The sequence below is a fragment of the Ammospiza caudacuta genome, chromosome 9 (assembly GCF_027887145.1).
Source record: "Ammospiza caudacuta isolate bAmmCau1 chromosome 9, bAmmCau1.pri, whole genome shotgun sequence".
In the NCBI taxonomy this organism is placed as follows: domain Eukaryota; kingdom Metazoa; phylum Chordata; class Aves; order Passeriformes; family Passerellidae; genus Ammospiza; species Ammospiza caudacuta.
In genome coordinates this window covers 35,356,503-35,373,981 of record NC_080601.1, presented here as the reverse complement: position 1 = coordinate 35,373,981, position 17,479 = coordinate 35,356,503, and the positions used below count along the sequence as shown (strand labels likewise).

At 43.4% G+C, this 17,479-nt stretch overlaps 1 protein-coding gene across 2 annotated transcripts in view; it reads left to right on the top strand.

Moving 5' to 3' along the window:
* CHST15 (carbohydrate sulfotransferase 15) overlaps window positions 1–7,875 on the top strand; it is a 46,552-nt gene extending 38,677 nt beyond the window's left edge. For both annotated transcript variants that reach the window (XM_058810383.1, XM_058810382.1), the window contains exons 6-8: window positions 1,987–2,143; window positions 5,937–6,084; window positions 7,247–7,875. In XM_058810383.1, the coding sequence (XP_058666366.1) occupies window positions 1,987–2,143; window positions 5,937–6,084; window positions 7,247–7,437 (496 nt within the window). In that variant the 3' untranslated portion in view covers window positions 7,438–7,875. The remainder of the gene's footprint in view (window positions 1–1,986; window positions 2,144–5,936; window positions 6,085–7,246) is intronic.
* Window positions 7,876–17,479: the final 9,604 nt, after the last annotated feature.

Genomic DNA, 17,479 nt, shown 5'->3' with positions numbered 1-17,479 from the left:
CCCATCCATTGGTGGGACAGGTTCCTTGGAGCAGCCAGGAGGGCAGGGGGCTGGGATGGGCTCTGATCTAACCTGCACAAAGTCTGGGTATCCCTAGCTGGAAATACCTGAATAACATCTTTTATTTTGAGATGGTTGTTGTCAACTGGTGTCATTATTTCATTGGAATAGACAATGAAAGAGGTGGAAGGGAAGGACTTCAAGTAGCTAGAACAGCTGAAATCCTAATCAGCAAAGGCAGATGTCGTCGGAATTAAAAACAGATGTGGAAAAAAAGGAAAAAGAAAAATGGAAAGGAAATCTCAGCTGCCCTGCAGAGGGAGAACTTGTCCTCAAGAACATAGTTTTTCATAAGATGCCAACGAGTCTGAAAAATGATGCATTTCTTTTGATGGATGGTTAGAAACACCAAGCAGTCATATTAAACTTTTGTAATGACCCTTCAGCCTGGCCCATGCTATACCTGCTGCCTGCTGGCTGATTTTTCCCAGGAAGAAGCCTTTCACCACTCAGTCCCACCATCCCTGGGACAAGCTGGGTCCTGATATCCACATTTCCTGCAAGCAGGGGATGTTCTTGTGTGTTTAATTTAGGTGAACTCATCTGGCCTGGTCCTTCAGCTTTTCCCTTTCTTCTTCCTTTTAAAATGAACAGAGAGTCTTCATTTGTTTCACATGGGAATTAAAACTCTGTTCTTGCAAAACACTGACATAAATAATGAGTGCAGTGGGGCTGTTCCTGTGCTTAAGTGCTTTGCTGGATTTAGGCCTAAACTTTCCAAATGAGGTGTTTTTAAGTACCCACGGAAATACAGGGAAGTTAAAGGATAAATAAACTGAGCGCAATACAAAAGGTGACTGCAGTAATAATTGAGACCTAAATAGATTGGTGTTTTTATTTCTTAAACACCTGTGGTTTTTTGAAAGAGGCTGAAAAATATATAGGATTTCTGGAATTTATCAAGAGAAGGATACTGTGGAGGCATAAGATCTGAGCTGCAAACACAGTTGGGGAAGTGACTCCTTAAGTGATACAAAATTGTCTTTAAAATTCTGTGGTATTATTGTGGTTCTGGTCATTCTAAGCCTAATTATGAATGGAAGTTAAAATACCATGTTCAGCAGATCTAATATTTGTGGCATGTCCAGGTATTTCCTTTGTCTCTTTAAAACATGCTTATCTTGCAAAAGCCTAATCAAGGTTTCAGGGCTTAATGCTAAAATTGATATTTTCCTTGCCTGTAGATTTTGGGTTGTTTCACCACACAACCCCAAAGGAATTTGAATTTACATTATCTTTTTAAAGTAATTTTAAGTAATTGTGCTAAAAGTGAGCAATGAGGGATAATGCTTTGTAACTTAGAGAAACATCTGCTTCATCTTTAAAAAAAAAAAAAGAAAAAAGAAAATCAACAGGTAGACTGCTGTAAATTGGAAGTTTTTTGATGGAAAGATTGGAGGTGAAGCTTCCTGTGAAAGGAATGGGAAATCTGAACTCTTTCTAATACATGACTGTAGCCAGCTTGGTAGTAATATGAGAATTACTCTTTCTAACCCACCTAAAAGTAAAGTTTCTAAAATCAGCTTTAAGTTTTAGAGACAGGTGTTCCTGACCATGGAAGACCAGGTATAGAGGGGCAGCAACATCAGCTGAGACCCGTTCTGTTCACAGAGAACATGAATTTAAAGTCTAAATTTTGCCTTCAGGAGAAAACATTGGCTCACACGATTTCTAGGGTCAGGTCTCCGGGGATGCAGACCTTGAAAGTGGGGATGCTGTTCAAAATCCCCTGGAGAGGGTTTTGCTGTGAATGAAATGAAATGAATGAAAAAAATGTCACTGGGTGACAGGCTGTGGGCGGGATGCTGTTACACACACATCCCCTTTCCCTGGATTCCTGTAGCTGATTGGAATTGGTAAATCTGTGGTGTAAATAGATGTTCCTCCATTCTCTCAGCCCCTCAGTGCCATGTTTCTCTCTCACAGGCTGTACTCTGATTATCTGTACTTCGCCAGCGCCAACAAATCCGCGGAGGATTTCCACGAGAAGGTGGCGGAGTCGCTGCAGCTGTTTGAGGGCTGTGTGCTGGACTTCTCCCTGCGAGCCTGTGTCTACAACAACACCCTCAACAACGCCATGCCCGTACGTATCCCCTGCCACCTGGGGCTCCTTGCTCTTTTCACACAATTCACAGAATGACCAGCTTGGAAGAGAGCTTCAAGATCATTGAGTCAACCCAGCCCCAACACCTCAACTCAACCCTGGCCCCCAGTGCCACATCCAGGCTCTGTTAAACACACCCAGGGATGGGGACTGCACCACCTCCCCGGGCAGCCATTCCACAACTTTATCACTCTCTTCTTCCTGATATCCAACCTGTATTTCCCTCGAGGCTGTGTGCTCTGGTTGTGTCAGTGCTGCTGCAGACAGAGCCCAGCCCCAGGTGAGCACAGGCACCTTTCAGGAGCTGCAGAGTGATGGGGGCAGCCCTGAGTCTCCTTTTCTCCAGGCTGAGCACCCCCAGCTCCCTCAGGGGCTCCTCACAGGGTTTGTGTTCCAGCCCCTCTGGATGTGCTCAGTGTCCCAAGGTCCTTCCCAAGCTGAGGGGCCAGAGCTGGGCACAGCACTCCAGGTGTGCCCTCACCAGTGCTGAGTACAGAATGACCTCCTGCTTCTCTGGCCTCACCATTCCTGACCCAGGCCAGCAGCCTTTGGCCTTCTTGGCCACCAGGGCACTCTGCTGGCTCATGTCCACCCTGCTGTCCATCAGGTCCCTTTCTGCCTGGGCACTGTCCAGCTGGACAGCCTGGTGGAAAGGTTGTTAAAACACCAAAATCCTGTGCAAGGAAGCAGCAAGAAATCAAAACTTTTTCCCTCTTCATTTGTAAAGTGGAGGGTATAAATATACATGTAGACATGCAAAAGATGGTGTGGGGGCCCAGCTGTCTCCTCAGCCTGTTCCCTGCTGAATGCCAACAGGGATAACACAGCTTTCCTATTGTGCAAGTGCATGGAGAGCACATTTAGTGAAGATTACAATTTAATGTGCAAGCTTTTTGCAGATGTCTCCAAAAAAGTAGCTCTGGCAAAGATCTTTGCAGTACCAAATTGCCTCAAAATCAGAATAAATTATGTGTTCTTTTGTAAGAAAAGGCTACCAATAACTAGGTAAAATCTTTTTTTTTTTTTTTTTTAATTGTCCATGCCAGAAAATTATACAAGGAAACACATAAACTGCTGGCAGGGGAATGGAAAAGTATTACAGGTTTACAATTCCAAAATTCACAATTTTAGCATAGAACTGACTTCAGATTTTGCTCAAGGGCAGAGAATAATATGGAAGAGATGGACTGGAAGTATCTCATCTGGCCAGTATGCCATTCAATCCTCTTTTATTTGCTCAGGATTTGGAGGGAATAGTTCCCTCCTTTGCCTCTGGGGTTAAGTTATTGCCTCTTCCCCTGGATAAAATAACAGTACAAGTGCATTCCATGGGCTGGGGCCCTGCAGCAGCAGCAGAGCAAACAGGACACTGCTCTCTCTCACCAGGTGGGTTGGAGCTGCTCAGCCCTGGCTGAGCCCCCAGGGCTCCCTCACACCCCAGTTACTGCTGGGCAGCATCACAGAATTTTCCAGCCATCTGCTTGCACAAATGTATTCCTTCCAGTGAGGCAGAGAAAGGCAGAGAGAGAACCAGAAGGAAAGATTTTCCTCTTTATGTTCATCCTCAGGGTGCAGAACCCGTTTCCATTTGTTCTCTTCAGCAGCCCTCTTGAAGAAGATGCTTTTGGAATCGAGCAGAGGAGGCCTCTTTCCTTCCATAGAGCCACAAGCAGGTGCTTGTAATAAAACCCACATGCCTACTGTGCTCCTCAGTGGCCTTTTTTAGCTTCTTCTTCAGCCAAGTTGCTAAATCTGTTGTGCTCGTGGTTTGCTGTGCACTGAAGGAGTGAGGATTGCTGTCCCTGGTGAGCTCATTAGGTTGCTAATTCTGTGCCTGTGCCAGGAAAAGAAGGGGTTTGCTGTTTGTTAATGTGTTTCTGCAACCAGAGAGGTGTCCTGGGCATCCTGGCTGCTGATGGATGCTGAGGGGGAAGAAAGGGGTGTTTGGCACTGGAATCAGTGGCAAGAACATTTCCCAGAGAAAGGCACAGTGACCAGGGTGATCCCAGCCTGCCAGCGCCTGAAGGAGTGCACAAGGAAGATGGAGAAGCTATTTACAAGAGTCTGGAGTGAGAAAAGAAACATTAAACCGCAAGTTTGCCCCAGTGCTGAGTGGAATGAGGCACTGACTGAGGGCTGGGGTGCTGCCCTGTCATGGACATATTTTATGAAAAATCCTTTTGCCAGGATTTTTTCTCCTGAGAAGCCTCAAAAGAAAAGAAAAACAATATTTATCTGCTGGTGTGGAATGCAACAGGTGCATCCGTGATTGGTCCATGTTGGTTGTTTTTAATTAATGGCCAATCACAGTCAGCTGGCTCAGACTATGGTCAGTCACAAGATTTTATTATCGTTCCATTCCTTTCTATTCCTTTCAAGCCTTCTGATGAAATCCTTTCTTCTATTCTTTTAGTATAGTTTTAATTTATAATTTTCTTTTAATATAATATATGTAATAAAATAATCAATCCGCCTTCTGAAACATGGAATCAGATCCTCATCTCTTCCCTCATCCTGGGACTCCTGCAAACACCACCACACTGCCCTGCCAGAATTATTTTGAATTAGTTTGAATTTTCCCATCTTAGCCTGGTGTCTTCATCAAATAACGAGTTCCAGGTTCTGGTGTAGCACATCTATAAAGAAATCTGCTCAATGTGGAGACTTATGTTATAAACAGCCAAAGACACGCATCAGAATCACACGGGATAATAATAATTCAGCAATAATTCAAAACAAGGCTTTTTAAGGGGAATTTAGGTATCATTGTATGTCATGGGGCAGTGTCAGGAGTGAAAGGAGTTGTTGTCTGACTTGATGGGCTCTGTGGTAATGTGAGCTGAAGATGTTAAGTCTCTTTTATGAAAGATGCTTAAGACTAGGGATTCGTGTTCCTCTCCTCTGAGCCTGAAGGGATTTAGAAAAATATTTATAAGCACAGTTGGAGGCTGAACTTTTTAAGAACACCAAGGCTACTCTTTTTATGTTTCAACTTGTTATGTAAAATTGAGGAGGGAAGAAAAACAGAGATGAGGGCAGGAGAGGCTGAAAATCTGCTTTTTTCCCCTCTCTGGTCTGGCTCTCTGGGTACTCAGACAAGGCACCATCAATGCTGCTGCAGCTGAGATCTCAACTTAATTATTGCAATCAGGGGATGCAGCAAAATGCACCCAAATCTAACACCTGACAGCGAGGCAGAATATTTGTCCTGCTCATGGCAGTGCCACCTGCAATGGAATCATTTAGGTTGGAAAAGTCCTGTAAGGTCACTGAGTCCAAGTTTTAATGCAGCGCTGCCAAACCCACCCCTAAACTATTTCCCCAAGGTGAAATCAAACTGAAATAAGCAGCCTTGGGGTCTGGAGAAGGGGCAGGACTGAGCATCTGCCCTTGAATTGCTGTTCACCAGGGGCTGAGAGCCCTCAGTGTCTCTGTGAAGGCTCCAAGCACAGAGAGCTTGGCTGTGAGGTGGCTGCGCATCCTTCTCCAGATAACTGTGTCTGTGCAGCACTTCTGCACACACCTGTGGCTGCTGCAGCTTGGTAAAATGACATCTCTCACCAGCAGAAAAGCTCTTTGCAAAGATTTCTTTAAGCTGTTCAGAAAATGAGGGGAAGATTTAAAAATATTCACATTCTTTCTTTCTGTCATTCCTTAAAAGCACGTTTTGGGGATTTTTTTTTTTTTTTTTTTTTTTTTTTTCCCAGATGACAGAGTTGAGTGTTGTTTCGTGTTGTAAGGTGAGCTAATTTGGGTTTTTTTGTTCTTACAGGTGAGGTTGCAGGTAGGGCTCTATGTTGTGTATCTCCTGGACTGGCTGACAGTTTTTAACAAAGATCAGATCCTTGTTCTTCGCCTGGAGGACCATGCCTCAAACATGAGGTACACCATGCATATGGTGTTCCAGTTCCTGGATCTGGGTAGGTGCTTGCTGGCTGGTTTAAGTGTGCAAAATCCTTATTATCCTCTTTCTTTTAGGTTAGTTTTGCTTTATTAAGGGACAAAAAGAGAAGCAGAGGAATTTGGCTTGAAGGATGCATTACTGTCATTGCCTGGAGTCAAGAAAAATTAAATTCTCAAATGCCTGGTGTTAGAAGATCTTAGTAAGAGTATATAAAGGAAAAAAAAAATCCAGACCACTCAGAATGCAGGGATTTATCTTCCCACACAGAAGCCAGCCCTGCTTCTGAAGGCACTCAGGGCTTGTTTGCCACGGGCTTACGGAGATGCAAAGTTCTCCCTCCCAATTTTAACAAACTGAAGTGCTACCAGCCCAGAACCTGAATCTGAGCATGATGAAAGGTTGTGTTTGTAGCCGAGGAGAAGGGAGAAATTGTGTTTTTGCTGTGCTGATTGAGACATCTGTTGCTAATCCTGGGAAGAAACGCCGGCAGACAAAACGTTGCCCAATGTTGATTTGACAGTAGCAAGAGAATGAAAATGTGGCTGAAAAATCGTCTGTCTGGTCCAAGGCTTGGTCTAGATGATGGGAAAGCTTGGATGGAGCAGGCTGAACAGATGAAAAGCTTGGCATCTGCTTCCTGAGTGTGGTTTGTGCTGGAAAACTCCCTAGGATTTTATCTTGCTGGTGCACATTTGTTCCCAAAGTGGGGTGTCACTGCACCTGTGTCCACTGTGATCCCACTGCCAGCCTCCAAAATAAACAAACCAGAGCTTTCCTGAGTGCTGAGTGAGGCTTGTGGGGTTTCTGTGGGTTATTAGTCAGCTCACACCATGCAATGAAATAGCAGCATAAAATACCTGCAGCTCCAGAATGGAGGGGAAGTTGCCTTCAATCACTGGGTTTTTTCTGAAAATAGCTATTTTCCTCCAAGAGTGATTTATGCTGCTTTTTATAGAGAGGATTAATTAATGGGAGACAAACATGTATTATTTCCGTATTTACCAGTAGTGATTTACTTTACTGATCTAAGCCTGTATTCAATATTCTGAAACATTCTGGCTGCCAACAAAAATTACATTTTTCTCCCCATGGCAAACCTTCTGATTCAGTCATTAGATTTCTTTAGGGTGGGCATTTTTGGGGGAAATATTTTATGATAATATTCTCTTTTTCCACAGGGCCTCTGAGTGAGAAACAAGAAGCTCTGATCACCAAGAGTCCTGCATCCAACACACGAAGACCTGAGGACAGAAGCCTGGGCCCCATGCTGCCAACCACCAAGGCAATTTTAAGAGATTTCTATAGGCCTTTTAATACAAAACTGGCACAAGTTCTTTTTGATGATGCTTTTTTATGGAAGAGGACATAACGTGTAAATTTCTTGCCACGACTACAGTGCTTAAAGGAGTTTTTATTTTTTTAAATTCTATTTTTGTGCGTGGATATTTTACATTTTTTTTTTTCCCATTCCAAAGAGCAGCCAATGGGTGAGCTGAGAGTCTCACCTTCAGCCAGCACACATCTCAACAGCTCTGCCACATTTTCCTTGGGAGAATGGAAATCATCTTGCTTTAATCAGTTTATTGCAGCTTCTCTCACCCCAGCAGAGGAGTGGACAAGCATCAGGACAATGATGTCTTACACTCTTCCACAGGGGTGTTGAAGTGGAACCTTCTCTGAGATGCTGCATCACAGAGTCAGCATCAGTTTCCTACAGTTACACTTATAATCTCTCATTTCATTTTCAATATATGTTATTCACTCATTTTTTTTTCAAGCAATCATTTAGTCATTAAAATTTTTAATTGAATTCAACCTAAAGTTGTGTTTCTTTTGTCAACCTGTTTAAAAATGGTCTGCACTAACACTGAGTGTGTTTCCTTAATTCTGAAAGAAAGATGAAGTGCATTCACATAAATTTGCAAGTCTCATTTATATCTTCAAGATAAATGGACTTTGCTAGCCATAGTTCTTGTAAGAGAAAATTTTATAATCCAGGTGAGAATGGATGGCTGAAACCTAAACAGGCCAATTTGGTGTTTAGCACAACAAATTCATTGCCTTCCATATTTTGTTCATGTAAGTATGAATATGTATAATTTACTCATATCACTCACACATTTTCCCAGGAAACCACTTTTATTTAAAAGTCCATTCCCGGCCATGAAGGGCTTTTATGGATATTCCTGCTAAATTCTGCAGGATTATTCTTCTCCGTTCTGAAGGAATACACATTTTAAAAGCCATATGAAATTTTGCTATTAAAATAAAAAATGAGCAGGATTCTCAGTACCTTGCAGAAAGGATGTGTTACCTGAGGAATTAGGTTATGTGTTTCCCTCTTCAGGAAAAATGTCCATATTTAGTTAAAGAAGTTGAGATATGCAGACTTGAGGAAAAAACCCAATATTTTGAAAGTTATGGAGAAACTTTGGACTACCTGAAAGTTTTAATTTGACAAAAAAAGCAGTTTTTTTCTATGGATGTGCAGCAATTCAATCTTTAATTTCAAACACAGCTGGTTAGGCCACTGTCAGCTACAATCTGCAGCCTTCTGCAGGTGGAAGTCCCACCTAAGCAAAAGATTTTTAAGAAACAAATATAAATGCTACCTGTTCATCATTAGCTCTCATGGGCTAACCTATTTCCTCCTCAATGTGTGTTGAGTGGGTCAAAGGAAGCTCCTACCCAGCTATGGAACCCCCAGAGAATCCTTTCTGATGGCCTTCACTTGTCCTTTCAACCACAGTGCAGTTTTATTGATGGTTTCACGAGTACATTTACAAATATTACAGGTACCTTCTCCCTATCCCCCTCCATGGGGACTTATTATTCACTTCATGTGTTTCTAAACTGAGAATTAATGCTGAAAACTTGATGGATCCTGCACATTTCACACGGGGATATGATTGCTGACATGTGAGATGTTTTGCAACAGAAGACTGTTCCTAGGTTCTTTGCCAGCTGGTAATGTGCTGTTTAAAAAAGGATTCAATCTGGGCTTTGAAAAGCCTAAAATAAGTAATTTAATGAAGTATTCTAGACAACCAGAACAGATTAGTTCTAGTTCAGAAATGCTCAGAGACCAAAAATGGTTGGAGAGCTGAGAATGGACTACTTTAGTAAGTACAAATAAAAGTATCATGGGACTGTGAAACAGAAAATCAGAATAATTTGCCACCATTTGTTGATGTAAAAATTTAATCAACAACTTATTTACACCAAAGAGTTCACCCAGCTGTGCTTTGATTTGGAATCAACACTGTGTGGTCAGGCTAACTCTGCACAGATATTTCCTAACCTGGCCTGCCACAGTCAAATATTTCCATTTGGTTGTCAACTACAGCCATGATCTAATGGTATTATTTTACCAGCCCTAGAAGCTAATTAATACATCTGCCCTTTTCATTAGCTTGAGTACTGAACAGCTCACACACTGATTTGTGCCTGTGGTCCTTCTGAAAGTCTTCAGTGAGGCTGATTTTATGTCTCCATCTCTTCCATGAGCTCCAAAATAGGCTCTCCTGATTTTAACACATTGTAGTGTGTTGGGTTGTGGCATGACTAAGAATCAGACAGCAGCAAATACTGGTCAAGAAGTCATTTTGGAGGTAAGGATATCACTCTCTAGCTCAGGCTGTAAAAATAAAATTGATTTGGTGACTCAGAGTTAAACAAACCAGCATTTCTTCAAATGATGTGGCAGTGCTGGGTGTCAGAGCTCCTCTTCCTCAGCCACAGCCAGCCAGTGGCTTCACAGTAAATCTCTACACAGGACAAGGCCCACCCAGTAATAAGTTCTTCCAGTTCCTTTTACCTTTCTGCTGACAATTCCAGCTGTGAAAAAAAATCAATTTTTTTGTTATTAGTCACTGTAGCACTGAGGTGACCCCCAACCCCAAAAGAGCAATCTGCCAAGAAGTTGGAATTAACATCAAGACAACATGTTTTCATTTTTGGTGTCTTGTGCCAGAGCACAGCAGTGGCTCCTTGCAAAGACCTCAGAAACTCCGTGTCTCACGCTGTGCTTTTGCTCTTATCTCTGCTGAACAAAACTAATCAGACAAAGATGCAGCTTTCCTGAGTGCAGAGGCACTGAGGAAAGGGTTGTTTCCAAATGTTCTCTGCTACTGCAGAGGAATGTGAAATGTGTTTTCTGTGAGACCTTGAGTGTTTGGGCCAAGCACCTTGGCTGTCTGGAAGAGGGACAATGAAAACAAAGGGAAACAGGCACTGCTTGACGTGGAAAAGGATGTGCTGTTATCTGCTGAGTCCAAGCCACAGACCTTGAGCTTCAGCTTGGAAAACTGAGGAAAAATTGTCAAGTTGTTGCAGTTCTGAATGCGTCTCTCTGCCAAGAAATTAATCTGTTTTCCAAGTAGGCCAAACGTTCTTTTGTTAAAGACAAGGCACAAAAGTGTCACAAAAAGTCATTTCTGCTTGAGCGCCCTCACACAGGTGAGGGGACATTCAATAGGACCAGAGGACAGGGCCTAAATCTGCATCAGGGAAGGTTTAGATTGGATTTTAGGAGAAATTTCTTCACAGAAAGGGCTGACAAGCATGGAACAGGGCAGTGAAGTCACCACCTCTAGAGGGATTTAGAGGACCTGTGGATGTGGGGACATGGGTTAGTGGTGGCCTTAGCAGTGCTGGGGGACAGTTTCAGATCTCAGAGGTCTTTTCCAACCTTAATTCCACGAGCAGTGTGTGTCCAGCACGAATTCTTGTCTTGCAGTACCATCTCGTGGCCAAGCCCAGCACTGCCATGAACACGGGTTTTTCCTGCTCTGGAAAAAGAAGAGGCAGATGCAAAAGGAAAAAGATAATTTCTGTTGCTTTTCAGATGCTCACAGGAATACAATTTCCAGTGCAGCTCTGGAGCTGGTGAGCGTGTGAAGTGCTGGCTTGGCACTGCCTCAGCACTGTGGGATCACAGAATCATTTAGGATGGGAAAGACCCCTGAGATCATTGAGACAGAGACCCCAGCCCTGCCAAGGCCACCACTGCCCATGTCCCCAAGTGCCACATCCACACAGCTTTTAAATCCCTCCAGGGATGGAGACTCCACTCTTTCCATGTGTAATTTCCCCCTAAAATCCAATTTAACCTCCCCTGCTGCAGGCTGAGGCCTTTCCTTGTCCTGTCCCTTGTTGGGAAAAGAGACTGACCTCACCTTATCCAGGGGAAGATGTCACCAGGAGCTGCTCCCCTCTGCTGGATTCCTCCCTGTCCTGCTGGGGACAGATGCTCTTGAGCCACAGCTCCTGTGAAAAAAAAAACCCTGCACTGCCTCAATCAATAGAGAGACCCTCAAAATGATTGCCAGCATGGCAGGGGCCTAATGGGCCACCAGGCTGCAAGCTGCCATTAAAATTAGAGGCCTGCTGTGTCTGTATTAAGGCACAATTAGCAGAAAATAAGGTCTGAAAGAGACATGAATGGTAATAACTGCATCACAGCTCAGTGAGGAAAGTCACTTTCCCTCACCTTCATCATCTCTGAACTTGCCTTTGCTGGGTGAAAAACTTCCAGCAGGAGTTGATGTGATGGTGCCTCAGCTGGGCTGGCAGGGTGGAAGATCTACTGAAAAAATGCTAAAATACAACTCAAGTGGTTGGAAATTGCAGTTTATTCTCTGAGGAGCAGTTGCTGTGTGACACTGAACAGCAGGGCAGCTGCACAGGACACCTTTCTTGAGGAAAACGGGGCAAATTTCCAGTTCTTTCCTCAGTCTGGGAATGTCCCACACACAGAAAATTATTTATTTCTCTATTAATGAACAGGAATGAGGAAAGGAAAGGCTCTGCTGCTACTCAGAACACTGCAGTAGATGGACAGCCTCAGAGCAGCTCCCAAAACTTCATTTAATTTGAGTTACAGAGGCCTAAGCAATAGATGACTTGCAAATAACTTGGAGTTTAGCTTTTAAAGAAGCTAAAACCAGCACATCCTGATTATTGAACACACTGGGTGTCTCAGAGACCAAACATTTGGGGCTGTTGTTGCACTGTCTGGGTGGTTAATGGGGTCAACACACATTATTTCCTCCTCTAGATTGTTGAAATTAGAGATAGAAAGCAAAGAAAACTTCTGTCCATCAATACAAGCTGGGCACTCCTACAGGGCAAGGAGGCAAAGGCTGTGGTAAAACAGCTACAGAAAGGAATGGAGAAATGGGAAAAAACAAGAAAGAAATCCTGCAGCTGTGTCTAGTGAGATCCTGGAATGCTGAGAACAAACTGATGACACAAAATTGCATGGAAAAAAGTAAAGCCAAGCAAGGCGGCCAAAAAAACACCCAGAAGAAATAAGACAGAGAGATAAGCAGAAAGGGATGTGTGGCTGTGAGATGAAAAGCTGATTTTTTTTTTTTTTTTTATCATCTGAAAAGGCTTAGGAAAGGAAAATAATGATATCACTTGGGAAAGTGTTTTGGCTTGACTGGAAAGGATCAGCTGAGCACACTGCAGGCTTTGCTTTTGTTGTTCATTGCACTGAGAGGTTTAAATTCAGCATCAGGGGTGGGATCCATAGAAATGTGGGTTCCTCGCTTCCTCTGCCTGGCTTGCACCAGACTTAAGTGCTCCATTTAAGCTTGGGAAGGAGCAAACACTGAAAGGGAACAGAACAATTATTGAGGGGAAGGTCTGAAAAAAGAGCAAGAGGTGCTTGGCTGGATTAAGAGTCTGAAGGAGAGGCTAAAAGCTGCATTTCTGGCTAAAAAAGAGGAAAGGATTTGCATTAGAGATGTCTCAGGTATCATCTGTCCCTGAGTGCAGCCTTTAGTGAGAGGAGCCATAAAAGAGCAGGATGTATAACAGGTGGCAAAAATACAACATGCCTTTTATTTAGGGCTCTGTCTGGGGGAAAACTCACTGGTTTCAGGTGCTGGGGTGTGCTGCTGCTGACAGAGGCAGGTGGGGTGCAGCACTTTGCCACCCCAGCCCTCACCTGCAGCTCTGAGGGGTCACCAGGCAATTTTTTAATTTTCCAGTGATGTAAAAGCAGCAAGAAGTAAGCATGACTGGGCCAGCAGCACACCACGAGAGGGCAGGGCATAGCTGGAAATCCACCTGCAGCTGGAAATCCAGTGCTACACCAGAGGCAGCTCCTTGTCCTGCATCACAGGACACCTGGAAGGTGGGAAAAGGAGGGACATGGCTGCTAGTGAGTGTCTGGTGGGCAAAAACCTCAGAGATTTCACCAGAATTGCAGCAACTGGGGGAGAGAAATTGGTTCTCATGCTATGGAACATGATCACACACATAACATAGCACAATATAACTCATAACTTATGCAAAACATAACTGGGAGAGTTAGAAGGGCTGAAATACACTCAGCAGTGCAATTTACACACAGTATAGAATAATGGAATTGTTTGTGTTGGAAAAAACCTTTAAGGTCATCAAATCCCCCCTCATGGCATTGATGCTCCTCACACAGAGCCAGTGGCATCACAATCCTGTGACAGTGTTCACAGGGGTCTTAGGATGAGAGAAGAGATGAGGCTGATTTATTATTTTATGATGTATATTACATTAAAACTATACTAAAAGAATAGAAGAAAGGATTTCATCAGAAGGCTAGCTAAGAATAGAAAAAAAAAAGAATGATAACAAAGGCTTGTGGCTCAGACTTTCTGTCTGAGCCAGCTGACTGTGATCGGCCATTAATTAGAAACAACCACATGAGACCAATCACAGATGCACCTGTTGCATTCCACAGCAGCAGATGATCATTTACATTTTGTTCTTGAAGCCTCTCAGCTTCTCAAGAAGAAAAATCTTAAAGAAAGGATTTTTCATAAAAGATATCTGTGACACAATCCCACTTCTCTCTCCTGCTTGAGCCAACCAGAACTGGGGGAACTTAAACTCACTCTGATCCACACTGCTGAATGGAAACCCCTTCTCAAACCTCAGTGCAATGTTGGAGGTGCCAAATAAAAATCCCAATTTCTTGCTGTGAGTGGCAAACATAAGCCCATCTCCTCTGAGTTTATCATTTCAGTGGGATTTTCAGTTATCCTGTACCAGGATATGTCAGGAAAGGAGCCGTGAACAATTGGTCCCCACTGAAAGTGCCTCCTGGGACAGTGGCACTCTCAGCAGCCAGCTCAGCGTTCATGGAATCATTAACAGCATTTCCTAAGTGCTCTGGTGCCTCACAGTGATATTACCAAACCAAGCTCTGCTGGAGCATTTCTTGCTTCAATAGTACTATTAATCCATGAAAAAAGGTTTCTTGGACTGAAAAAAATAAATGAAATAACACCTACCAAGCTGGCAAATGTGAGTCAGTCCTTGGCAGTGCTGTGTCATACAGCCCTGGGTGAATCCTGGAACATTTGTTCCCAGTCCAAAGCCAAATGAACAGGAAGCCTGGCCTATCCCAATGGTTAATATGTGCCTTCCTAAAACTGGATTTAAAAAGATTTCAGCAGGTGGTGCTGCAGAGCAGTCCTGTCATTCTAACCATGCCCGAGCTTTTGTGCTGCTGCATTTGAGAAGAGCTGAATTTATACATTTTCAATGGGCTGCTCTCAATAGTTTCCCTTTCTTCTGTACAGAAGTGAATATTTCCTAATGAACACCCCAGTAGGTACCTCTTGCTCTGGAATTACAGGCTGGGGGCAAAGGCAGCACAGCAGGAGCTTTGAAACAGAACAATTCAGCAAGAAATCAAAGCCCTGGGCTTCTGAAGGCAGGAGGTTCAAAGCACTCTGAGGAGCAGCAGTGAATGGTTGTGAGCACGATAAAACCTCAGGAGGCAGGAGCTGTAGGTGGCCAGCACTGCAGGAGCCTGGGTTTGCTCAGAGGCAGCAAATTGGGAATTTTAACACTTATATTGAGGAACTGATGTGCTGGAGAGCTGAAGAACTCAGGGCAGAGAGGAGTGAAAGGCTCCAGGTGCAGCCCTGGTGAGGGTGAGCTGATTCATTGTAGGGAAACTGAGGCACGTGCCAGATTTGGTCCTTCAGCTGCAGAGAGAACCAGCTAACAAGAGATGTTTGTTTCAAAAATCTGTTACTGCTCCAAGGACTCCTTCTTTTAAGATCCACACATTCTTCGTTTTCATGTCTCCTGTGTTTTCTTTACTTCCAGAAATGCTCCATCAAGGATTTTCCCACAGACAACAGACCCAGCTCATGGTTGTAGTCACCAAACCTGAAGGAAAGGATGATCTTGCAGTTATCCTCTGCTTCCTTGGGATTCCGAAGGCCTTAAGGACCTTATCCTCATATCCTCCTCAAACCTCAGGGAAACCTTTAACAAGAGCCCTGGGCTCACCTTGCCTTTCCCTCAAACCTCAGGAGGCAAACCAGCCATGCTGGCTTGGCTTTACACCTAAACTGGGACTAAAATAGCACCAAAAGTTCCTTGTCTCATGAGATAAACTGGAAAAAAAAAATTAAGAATGTAACCAAGTGTCGCAGACATCTTTTATGAAAAATCCTTTCCTTAGGATTTTTCCTCCTGAGAAGCTGGGAGGCCTCAGGAGCAAAATGTGAGCAATGGTTATCTGCTGCTGTGGAATGCAACAGGTGCATCTGGGATTGGTCTCATGTGGTTGTTTCTAATTAATGGCCAATCACAGCCAGCTGGCTCAGACAGAGTCCAAGACAGCTGCCTTTGTTATCATTTGTTCTTTTCCTATTCTATTCTTAGCCAGCCTTCTGATGAAATCCTTTCTTCTATTTTTTTAGTATAGTTTTAATGTAATATATATAGTAAAATAATAAATCAGCCTTCTGAAACATGGAGTCAGATCCTCATCTCTTCCCTCAATCCAAAAACCCCTGTGAACACTGTCACAACCAAGGTAATCCAAGCTACTCACACATGGCTCCAGGTGAGACTGAAGGACAGTGCAGAGAATTTGGTCAGGTTTGCATTCAGGCATGGGGAGAAATTCCCCTGCTGCAAGGAACCGGCACAGTGTTTGCTTTCTGGTTGCTTTAAAAGGACAAGGCAAAAGGGGATGTGTGGAATGTAACTGATTAGAATGAGGAGCTTGAACAACATTCTGAGATTGTTTTGGTACATGGAGCTGTTCACAAAGCTTTGTGAGGGTAGCCAAAAACTGGTTGTCATTAAGTCCAAGAACCACTAAAATACTGATTTTTTTTTTCTTATAAGAATATTTTATATACTTTGAAACATGCACATTGTTAAAAATGCACATTGTTATTTAGCTCCATCCAGGCCTGGGTTTCCTAACATATTTATCCTGATTTTCCCTGGAGCAACCAATCTCCACACACATGCTGCAGATTTTCTGCTTTGCCATTGAACCCATTTCCCAGAATAAGCTGGGCTGGTTCCTGGCTGTCCTTGAAGCATTTCCAGCCCAGGTTTAGTGAGCAGATACAACACAAAGGGCTCAGGTTTGCAGGCCAGGGAGATGCAAACACTTGCAGAATGCCAAAGTTTTTTCATGGAATCACAAAAAGTGGAAGGGACCTCAAAAACCACCAAGTTCCAATCCCCCACCACAATCAGGGACCCTGCTAATGTAACACATGCATTTTAAAACCCATCAGGAAGAATATTGAAGTATAAATTTATTTTCCCCCTGAACTACAATCCCTCAAAGTTACTCCACGTTAAGGATAAGGGAAATGCACACATTGACATGCAAAGCCCTGAGAATATTATTCAAGAAAAGCATCTCTAGGTGAGTCACAATAGGAAATGCATATGCCCAAAATGTGCATGCAGTGCTGTTCATTGTAGTTTAGAAATCATTTTACGTGTTTAAAGTCAATTTGAATATGACTGTAAGGGGCAGCAGCAGCGATTCCCAGCATCTACAATTTTGTTTTTGTGTTTTATTGAATGCATTTGGGAAAAGAATTGCCTTCCCTTGCTCCAGCATGAAAATGAAATGAAATGAAATGAAATGAAATGAAATGAAATGAAATGAAATGAAATGAAATGAAATGAAATGAAATGAAATGAGACTCACCCTTGCACAGCAGAGCAAAAGCCTGCGTGTTGGACAGGAGTTGATGCCACCACATTCTCATCAGCAGGGACATGCATCCCTCCTGCAGACAGCCAGGTGTGCACTGCAGGGAACGTGGGACAGCTGGAGAGGGAGGGACAGAGCCAAAGTCACCCGTGGAGAGAACAACACAAGTGCTCCAAAGCCCTGGTGTCGCAGACATCTTTTTATGAAAAATCTTTTCTTTAAGATTTTTCCTCCTGAGAAGCTGGGAGGCCTCAGGAGCAAAATGTGAACAATGATTATCTGCTGCTGTGGAATGCAACAGGTGCATCTGGGATTGGTCTCATGTGGTTGTTTCTAATCAATGGCCAATCACAGTCAGCTGGCTCGGACTCTCTGAGACAGAAGCTTTGTTATCATTCTTTCCTTACTATTCTTAGCTTAGCTAGCCTTCTGA